Source organism: Akebia trifoliata, chromosome 15 (assembly GCF_017979445.1).
Source record: "Akebia trifoliata isolate Shusen 1 chromosome 15, ASM1797944v1, whole genome shotgun sequence".
In the NCBI taxonomy this organism is placed as follows: domain Eukaryota; kingdom Viridiplantae; phylum Streptophyta; class Magnoliopsida; order Ranunculales; family Lardizabalaceae; genus Akebia; species Akebia trifoliata.
The window spans coordinates 3,749,525-3,759,818 of NC_141389.1; the positions used below are offsets into that span (position 1 = coordinate 3,749,525).

Sequence of the window (10,294 nt, forward strand, 5' to 3'; positions counted from 1 at the left end):
GACTGTGCAAGACACTGTTTCACACTACGCTGATGTGGATGTGTGCACGGAACCTTAGACACTTTTCCTTGAGATACGACTGAAAAGCATCAATGGTTCTGAGTGCACAGCCACATCAGTGTAGCGTGAAATGCAGTGTCTTGCACAGTCAGCCTTCTCAATGAGTCATTGGAGTTGCTCCAATTCTCCGACGCATTCATACCATTCGAAAATGATGGTAGACACACTTACGTCAGACCTTCAAAGTTTGAAGTTATGAGTGCTGGCTTCTGGCATTTGAAACTGGGTTTCGAATGCTTAAATTTTTAACAATTTTTTTCCCATTTAAAAAGCCCGACAAGGGAAAATGTCGGAAAAAATGAGAAAAAGGTGGGAAAAAATCGATAAAAATTAAAGACAAATTTTGTATTATTAAAAGTTATGAAAAATATATATATCTAACAAAAATTCATAAAATCAAATTATTATCATTAAGCCCCATATGTTTTTTTACATTTATGAATCATCACAAAGATTTTTTTTCCTATGAAAAAAACGTGTTTTTTTGTGTAACAAATTAAAAAGTCGCATTTTTTAATTGTTTTAATTGTCGGAGATGCAAGACGTGTTTATGTCAAAAAATCGTCATTTTTTGTTATTATGATTATAATTGCCATGCAGCCCTGAATATGGCAGATAGATTACGGCACAACTGTAAATTTGGGGAGGAAAAAAAAGGTAAATTATCATTTCGTGCGTTGAATTTGAAAAAACTTCAGTTCCAATACTCTGTTCATTTTAATTCTTAAAATATGTTTTCTAGCGAGTTTGTCACTTTTATAATCAACGATCTCATCATTTGCTGTTAAAAAAATTGAGGGTATTTGACTTTAACATTACTTGTGATCTCACTGGTAATTTATCAATGAGATCGTTTGAAAGTGACAATCTTGTTGGAAATCAAGTTTTGGGAATTAAAATGAACAGTTAATTGAAATGAGTTAGTTGGTTGACTAGGGTATTTCATGAGAGACTTAACATAAAATGACAAAAGCACCCACATACTCAAACTTATGTAAAATATCAATTATTCCCCCTCGGCGCTCACCATATATGAAGCTGGTATAAATTGAAAATTAAATGGTAACATAGTGGCAATAAACTTAGGAACTTCTTCACATTTTTGAAAAATAAGAGACAACTCAAAAGATAACCCATTTTACTGCTTGTGATGGTCTAACAACAATACAATACTATATGTAGAATGTCGATGATGTTTCAACATTTTTTTTATTTTTAATTTTTAAAAATAATGTGATCTAAAATTTAATAGATCCCTTAGCAAGTAATTCCAATTTTGGTTTACAATCTCAGCAATCTAAGAATTGGATTGGATCTAGAATAAATCCAAATCCGATACTTAATGCGTCGGGTATTTTTCGAATCACAATATGGGAAATCTGAATCCAATCTAATGACACTTGAATCTGTTCTGGCTTAGATCAAAATCTATTTGTTTTGATATATAAAATATAAATACAGCTATACCCATCATATATCTAAATAAAATTATACACTAATTTATGCTCCTTTTTTTTTTTTTTTTTTTTTTCTTTTTTCTGATTATGTAATCAAATTGGATCAAATTAAGTCCTAATTATAACACAACTCCTTGATCTAGACTTGGCGGATTGGAACGAATGAGATTTTGAGTCTTTTCGATCCATTAACAACACAACCTTGATATCTACAAATACAAGTCAATAGTGATAATTATAGAGTCATTTTGGATATAATGCACTAAACCATACTATATCCAAAATGACTCTAGATAAAAGGTCATTGTCCTTTGCTGCCAAAAGGTTGGAGATTCTAAATCTCACTTTCTTTTGCCGTCTGAAAACTATACTTCCAAAATGAAGAGAAAGTTGTAAAGTGCATTGGAAACTTTTCAAAGGGCTCTGGCTATCCAAAACGGTAGTTGGAAGGAGATGCAGAGTGTGTTGAACAGACTCTGTATATTTTAGTTAATATGGCAATCCATAGCACATATTTTACCTTGAACGAAATAATTTTCGTCCCTCCATTCAATTATATCTTTAATGAAGTACAGTATCAAGATTCATGTTTCGAATTAACATAACCCCAAGGTTGGGACCTACAATATCATCATCATAATCATTAAAGAATTATCCGAAAGATTGGCTGAATAAATCTTGTCTATCTATTTCACTATGTCCAAATCCATATCTTTTGTTATTGAAAGTGTGTTCATATCTACTACTTTCAATATCTTCATCCACATTCTCTTCTTTTTGATCTTCCTTTTCACCATACCTCAAGGCACATCATGATAGACACTCTTATAGACTTTATTTATTTATTTTCCCATTAAAATGTTGTAGATAACTAATAGAATACAAATAGTTAATAAGGATAAAAATAGCACAGTAGTTGTGCTCCATTTAATAAAAAAAGTCGCGATTTGGCTTGAATACAGACCTGACATAACAAGACCCATTTTTGATCATTTATAAGAATGTACGTAAATGTAGTAACTTAACTTACCAACTTAATGAGAAATGCTTGCATCATTAGAAGCAGTAATTCAAGCCCGTGTTCCGCATGCACACTGTACATGTCACGAACCTGATGGAACATAGAGGTCAATAGCACAACAATTTTAGCTTTTTCGATTTCATATAAATGTTTCTAAACCGTAAAAATATATCCCAATTAAAATGAATGCAGTTTCAAGGTAAACTTAAAAAAAATAAAAAAAAATAAAAAATAAATCTTCTAAGGGTAGATGAAATATGAAGAGATAAGAAAAGAGCTGCTATCTGCACCCCAACTTTTACTTACTACACCCCAATTAAAAATGAAGAAAATAAGTGAATGGTTGAGAATAAGTAAAAGTTGGGGTGCCAATAGTTTTTTTTTGGGTAGATTTCTAATCATAATTGTAAACTACTGAAATTGTTTGAACGAGTGTAATAATGTTTTGCAATGTTGAGATTATCATTTGCGCCAAACCGTTGTAATGTTTGACGAGTGTTTAATATTTAACAGGAGTGTGATAAATAATTTAAGAAAATGGGGTGGGTGTAATAAGTAAAAGTTGGGGTGCCAATAAAAGTTCTCTAAAAAACGAGTGGCATTAGTGACGAAAGAAACTTGGATCGACTTTCTAATAAACAGTAATGAAATTATATTGGAGCTTGAAAATTTATAGGGGATTTGTAGTTATGAACCACTAACCATAGTTTTGCTTGACGTACGTGAACTTGTGAATGGCTTTTACCACGGAACCATAATTCATAGATTTCAATGGTCCCATATGTCTGCAAAGACAACAAACACGAATCATAATATACAATCTTTAGAAAACAAGTCTTTTAGCAACAGAAACGAATTATATCAATCAAAATGTGCATCAGCGGAAGAAATTGAAAGATGTGTGTTAATTCTATGATGATTTACGAATGAATTGGGGTGCTGTTATAAAAAGTTGGTGTGGCAATAGAATCTATCTAATAAAAATATAGGAATTATTTTTTATTTATAATAATCAAGAAATGGAATAAGGAATTAGGAATTTCTAAAATAAATGATGTCCAAGAAAACTTATTCTACCATTCCTTTAAAATCCTAACAAGACTCAAACAAGTCAAGTGATGTTAATAGGTTAAAGGCCACATCTTCAAGTCTTCAATCACATCCTAATTGAATCTCGATTGGGATAAAATTTAGTGATTTTATTCGTTATGTTTAAATTTTGAAAGTGAAAAGAATATCTAAAATGGGCTGGGTTCAGGCCGGATATGAGTATTATATCCATATCCACATTTTTTATTCGGATCCTATTAGCTAAAACCACATCCGAATCATTTTGCTTTCACTAAGCCCAGATCTGGATTTGATCCGACTGAAATACTTGATTCGGGTAGGTCAGGTTGGAAGATTTCAGACCGTTCAACATTTTTCTGCTCTATTTCTTTTCTAATTTCATACCACTCTATTTTACCATTATAATTCTTTTATGTTATAAGAATTCATGTTATATTAAAGTAGTAGAAGAGAAATATTAAAAACATAATATTCAAAGCAATATATCATTTGGATCTAAACGGATATAGGGATGGATCCATATCCAACCCAGATCAATGGACATGAACCCATATTCGACCCATTTTTATTCGGATCTACTCCAAGGGTCCAATCCCACTAAACTCGGGTTTCAGATAAAATCCTACCCATTTTATGCTCTATACAACAACATCTTGGGTAGAATATAGAGACCCAAAGCCATTCAAAGTTTAAAAAAATGGTGAAGCTCTTAGAATAAACAGAAACTCATAGATCATACAAGTGAAGAAGACTCACACTATCTCTGTATATCGCATTCTCCATGCAGGAAAACCTAGATGGCACCTCATAGGACCAAAAATTAGAAGCAGATCTGGATCTGGTGCATCGAAACCTGATATAAAAAAAATATAAATATATCTAGAAACTTTCCACATAAAATTTGAAGAACAATTACATATACTAGAAGGCGGCTTGTGCAAATGCAGATAGATGTTAAGGGTTTGTTTGTAATTTAAAAATTAATTAAGAGGTGGTTTTGAAGATTTCATAATATTTTGTAAACTAATGTGATTGCGATTTTCTTGGTTTTGATCAAAATAACCCTTGATTATATTTAGTCTAAATGTTAAGATGGGGGCATTTTTGGAATCCGAATTTTGATATCAAACCACTTCTACAAGTTGAAGAATCGTGGACTGTCAATTATTTGTAAACCACTTTTGATTTTTTGTGCGGATGACTTACTCAGCATAGAGATCATCCACATAAAAAATCATCCCATTCTGAAACTTCTAGCCCATAAATTGAAAAATGTTTGGCACAATGTTTGGTTCTCTTTAGGTCTCTGAACGCTTCCCATATATATATATATAAGCCACTAAGAATATCAGAATAAGAAGACAAACCAACAGCTCTAACTGCCATGGACATGTTGGCTTCTGTAAAGACTGGCTCATCATGAACTCCAACTAAACTAGAATCTTTCAAATTCTTCAAACAAAGAAAGTTGGCTGCTTTAGCAACCCCTTCTTTGCTATCAGAGAATGACGAAAATTCCAAAGTCATTTTCTTCTGATCAAGAAACGAATCCTTCTCATCCGCTTCCTGCAAGAAAGAGATACCGTATTGATGAAAACTATGTCATCACTAGTGACATCCTCTATAATAAATCGCATTAATGAAAAAAAAAAATGGATCAATATTCTATACATTATTACGCATGTGTTCAACATATCGTTGGAAAATTCATGAAATACAACCGGCTCACCAAAATATGAAACTTTTAATAAGGCATTCAACAAGGTAACTTATTTGGTGAGTCATGAATTGTATTGTGATAATGGAAGAAAAATGTTGATGTATATATATCTATGACTCGGGTTCCATTGACTCATAAAAGAACACAAGATCTTGACCATGCACAAACAACATCCAACCATTGAGATTTTATAGGGATCATATCCCAATGATGCTTATCTCAAGGATAATTGTAAACTGTTGGATGCTTTTACACAATCAAGATCTTGAGTTATTTTTTGAGTCGTATTTCTTAAGTCAATGGAACCCAAACCTATATATATGTACGTATGTATAGAGTTAATCAAACTTTCAACGTGGTAAGATTAACCAAAGTTTTGCATTGGTAGATCCAAAAGAGACTTTCACTCAAACAACCCAATGTACTCATTTGACTTCTTGATTATTTTAACAAAATGAAAAAAAAAAAAGTATTTAGATTTTATACAGGTTTCTTTTATAGATTGATTATGGGCAGAACAGTTTATGAGAATAATATGTAGATCACAATAGTTGTCTTCGAAAAGAAAGAAAACTTGTCTATACAAATAGAATATGAGTTCGTTAACCCCAAGGGGCTGGCCTAGTGGCAAGCCGAGCCTTGATAAGCTCCTTGGGAAGGGTAGGTCAAGTGTTTGAAACCCCACGAAGCTATGAATTCCTTGGGGCCACCCTCCAAGGTCTGGTTCACCCTCGACTCAACCAGTTGCATGGAGGACTTTCTGAGGGGGCGGTGCATGTGACCATGGGATTAGTCTCATCCCAAGGGTGGGGATATACCGACGATAAGCAAAAAAAAAAAAAAAAGAATATGGGTAAGTTGTGAAACTAAAAGATGAGTTGAATGGTAAAGAGAAAAACTAGAGAAGTACCAATTTCCATAATCTTGCATCACCCAATTCCTCCAAAATAATTTCCTTGGATTTCTTCAGCACTCCTAAAACAATAAAAATAACAATTACGGTACATTCAACATGAGATATAAAGTTAATTTTATATTGCGATAAATAAGTACGTAATTGCCAGTTACCCCTATTAGGATTTGCATCCTTACCATCCATATCATAAAGGCAGAGACGCTTCACACCAATGATTGACAACCAACGCAAAAGTGTGACAATGCTTGAAGTATCCTGAGCTTCCTCGCTCTCTACCACAATGGCTAGGTATCGGAGTTTATTTAAATTAAGAACTTTGTACTTCTCGATTAACCCAGTTGAGATGAGATGGCTTTCTAGCATACTAATCATGCCCAATATAAAATGCCATATGTTGAGGATAAGAATGAGAAAATTCCAAACTAGTCGAAACACGATATTGAACATTATCTGAAACACAAAAAAGATAAACATGTCAATAAGCCATACTCATATTGAGCTTAACTAATAATTTGTGGCTTGATTGAATCCAAGCACGGCTTGAGTTCATGATGCATTGAAGTTTCAGGTTTAGATCCCAGCTTGTGAAATTATAGTGAAACTCAATCACAGACCAAAGGCTTTGAACTAAGAAAGATGGTTGTGTATGGTTCTAAAACCAAAATAATTGAAACTAAGTAACACCACAATGGCAAGATAAAGAAAGAAATAGTTAAATATTATATGTTAAGGTCCTCTTTCCCCATCTCCCCCATTTGGGGCTCAAAAGTGGCTTTCTTCATTCAGACATTGGCCCTTAAAAAGATTCTGAATGTGGATAGTGGATTTGCTCATGCGTCGAGGCATTGTGTTTGTTAATTTTTGCTCTCTTTGTAAAGCCAATGCGGAATCTACTGACCACATCTTATTTCTTGTTCTTTCTCAAGATTCATTTGGTCCAATTTCTCTCACAAGTTTTAATTGGGTTTTCCCTAATTCTGTTTTGCTCCTATTAGAAAGTTGTTTTCTAAACTTTCAATTGCAAAAAAGAATTTTGTGGAGCCTCCCGTCATTTGTGATGTGTTGGAGAATTTATAAGAGAGAAACAAATGGATCTTCAAAGACATGGAGCTCATGTTTACAGTCATTATTAGTAATACATACGTCTTCACAATACCAAATGAAAAGAATGTATAAAAGAGAACAAGAGTTTAACGTGGTTTGGTCATTGTGACTTACGTCCACAAGAAGAATGATGAGTTTTTTTTATTATACTGTGCTTCTCCCAATTCACTCATATAAATAGAGCAAACGGAAGATCCTAGAAGAATCAATTACAATAAGATATGATCAATTACAATAGAAATACCATTAGAGGATATCAAGAAAAAGGAAAATGCCAATCCACAGTAGAACATTCCATAAGGAACCCATTACCTTTGGAAATTGCTATTTATAAACCTTGATTCTATCAATTACCCATTGACCTTAGAGATACAAAATGTGAGGTAAATTGGCACTCTATTATTTATAAAAAAAAAGAAAAGAAAAAGCAAACCATTGCCCCCTATTCTTCAAGATGTGTATTCCTCTTCCTCCGAATTTCCCAACAAATGGTAAATTGTGATAAACTTCATAAAAACTTTTTTCTTTATAAGTATAATTACATTCAAAAAGAGGGAAATAATGTATAGAAACAAGGCAGTCAAAGTGACCGACCTAAGAAACACAAAAAGAAAAAGAGTCTAACTTGAACACACAAACTCCCATCTAAAAACAAACTCTTCCAAAAAAAAAAAAAAACACCCTTGAACAGTGTTTGCTCCAAAAAAACTACCACCCAAGAATACTTAAAATGAGCTCTTGAGATGAGGCTTCCACTTGTTTAAAAACTCTCATGTTCCTCTCCAACCATGAAAACCCTTGTAGGGTTTCCATGTCAAGTTTTGTTATCATCTCTTGTGGTAATTGGTAAGAGAGAAAGTGATTCAAAATTTCAAATAAATCAGTTTTGGAGGATAATTCTACATTTTCAACAAATCGAGGATAATGCATTACCAGTGACCCTTTTTTTCTCATCGAGACATTGTCCATCTAAACATTATCTCATCCACATTCATAATGACTCAGGATCCAATGGCACACTTTAGTTGGTGTTTAAAACACATCAGGCTCCTAACCAAGCCGTTCACGCAACCGAATAGAAACGGGACACCCTATGGGATCTCGACTCATTCTTAATAGGTAAGACTTTATAAACATTCTACCAACAATGATCACGACACATTTTTAGTCGGTAACTACGATATCTCTTCAACATTACGAAATGCGAAGAAAATTAGCACACTATAATATATATAAAAAAAAAAAAAAGAAAAAAAAAACAGAGGATTTGTTCCTATACCCATGAAAGGAAACACATGTAATTGGTAAACCCATAAATTGGTTTTATCTCAACATGATTATTTCAAGACGCTGATGGACTTAAAAAAATACATAATCTTCTTTTAAAAAAAAAAAAAAAAAAACAAAACAACTTTTCCTTCACATCTAATCAAACTACCAACAAAAATAAAAATAAAAACTTTGCTTCCCTAAACATTTTCCTGCATTCTACCATAAAAGCTAACATTCATATATTACTTAGTACTTAGAGAAGTATTTCTATTAATCTCCATGAAAAATCACTCAAAATATGCAAGTATTTCATTAAAAAATAAATAAAAAAAAAAAAAATAAAAATAGCTTGAAAGAATCAGAAATTAAAAAAATAAAAATAAAAATACTTGGATGATACTTCCTCACCTGATTAAAGAGGTCCACCACTTCACCGACTACCCAGATTTAAGATTTCTGAAACCCTAACTTAACTCTCTCTCTCTCTCTTCCTCTACATATATATATATATATATAATGTTGCAAAGCCAAGCAAACAAAAATCTCAGTTCGTACTATATCTGGCATAAAATGTGTGACACTCGTTACTCCTGCATCGAACTTTGTACGAAATTTCCAAAAAAAAAAAAATTCTTTGTGCGAGATTTTAAATTTTAATGGGTTTTTGCACACGTGTCCATCAAGGGTGCATTAAATACACTTTGCAAATACGCATTTGAGGGTAATTTTGGTAATAATTATTTTTTAGGATAGTTTTGGTATGAAAATAAATTTTCTATGTGTATACGGTCTCCCGTTCCAATTATCCTCTTTGAAAATGTGGATTTTGTACCGAAAATACCCTTAAAAATATTATTTTTTTTATCAAAATATCTTCCTATTCTAATTTTCAAAGTGCATTTATTGTGCTCGTAGACAAAAGGGAAGATAACTTATAGGACCCCTCCCAAAAGTACTTCTTTCTAAATAATACCTAAGTTGGTAGGATATTTATTACTGGACTTTTTCTTTTTAAATGGTGTTCTAGATCTCATTTACCACATTTCTCATGATTGAATACTCTAATTATTTGAATTCATATTTTTCATCTAAAAATTAAATTTTTGACATCTCAATCAAGTTTTGAAAATTCTATTTTATCAGAAAAGATTTTTTTTTAATTTTTTTTAATTTTTTGAAGATATATGTAAAGAATTAGGGATTTTTTCAATTTCTTTTCCTTAATTTTTATATCTTTTATGTTGAAATCATTTAAACAAGTCTGTCATCTCAAATTTTTAGTCTGAAAAACTCAAAAATTGAAAATGGGTGGATTTTACTAGTGTCGAGTTTGCTACTTTTATTTAAAAAATGGTGAACTCAATAGTAATTAAAAAAGCGTCGAGTTCGACAGGAAATAAAAGGTGGTGAACTCAACAATAAATAGTGGTGAGTTCGACAACAAAAATTGTAAACTTGATAGTACGAGGGACAATTAAGAAAGAAAGGTTTACTAAATTTCATGTCAAGCTAACGTGCAAAACTTAGGAATTATTTAGAAAGAAACCCTTCAGCAAGGGTCTTTTAAGTAATTTCCTTAAACAAAACCGCCTACTAAAATAGAATAGGTGTCTATGCTTTAGTTGGTGTTTAAAACATGTTTGGACTTCTAATCAATCCTAATAAAACTATTC

General features: G+C 32.2%; 1 protein-coding gene across 1 annotated transcript; it reads right to left on the reverse strand.

The window, feature by feature from the left end:
* Positions 1-2,406: 2,406 nt before the first annotated feature.
* On the reverse strand, positions 2,407-9,192 carry LOC147383973 (uncharacterized). Its single transcript, XM_086426435.1, has 7 exons — positions 9,030-9,192; positions 6,422-6,695; positions 6,240-6,304; positions 4,977-5,175; positions 4,366-4,462; positions 3,241-3,323; positions 2,407-2,628 (listed from the first exon to the last, which is right to left on the reverse strand). Exons 2-7 carry the CDS (start codon positions 6,690-6,692, stop codon positions 2,621-2,623), a joined length of 723 nt encoding a protein of 240 aa, XP_086282561.1. The 5' UTR covers positions 6,693-6,695; positions 9,030-9,192; the 3' UTR covers positions 2,407-2,620.
* Positions 9,193-10,294: the final 1,102 nt, after the last annotated feature.

Bases quoted from the DNA above. Each gene is read 5' to 3' on its own strand.
- LOC147383973 (XM_086426435.1), bottom strand. From the start codon at position 6,692: ATGTTCAATATCGTGTTTCGACTAGTTTGGAATTTTCTCATTCTTATC. The intron at 4,463-4,976 runs GTTTGTCTTCTT...TTTTTATATCAG, and splicing joins CATGGCAGTTAGAGCTGTTG to GTTTCGATGCACCAGATCCA. The intron at 3,324-4,365 runs GTGAGTCTTCTT...TTGTCTTTGCAG, and splicing joins ATGCGATATACAGAGATAGT to ACATATGGGACCATTGAAAT.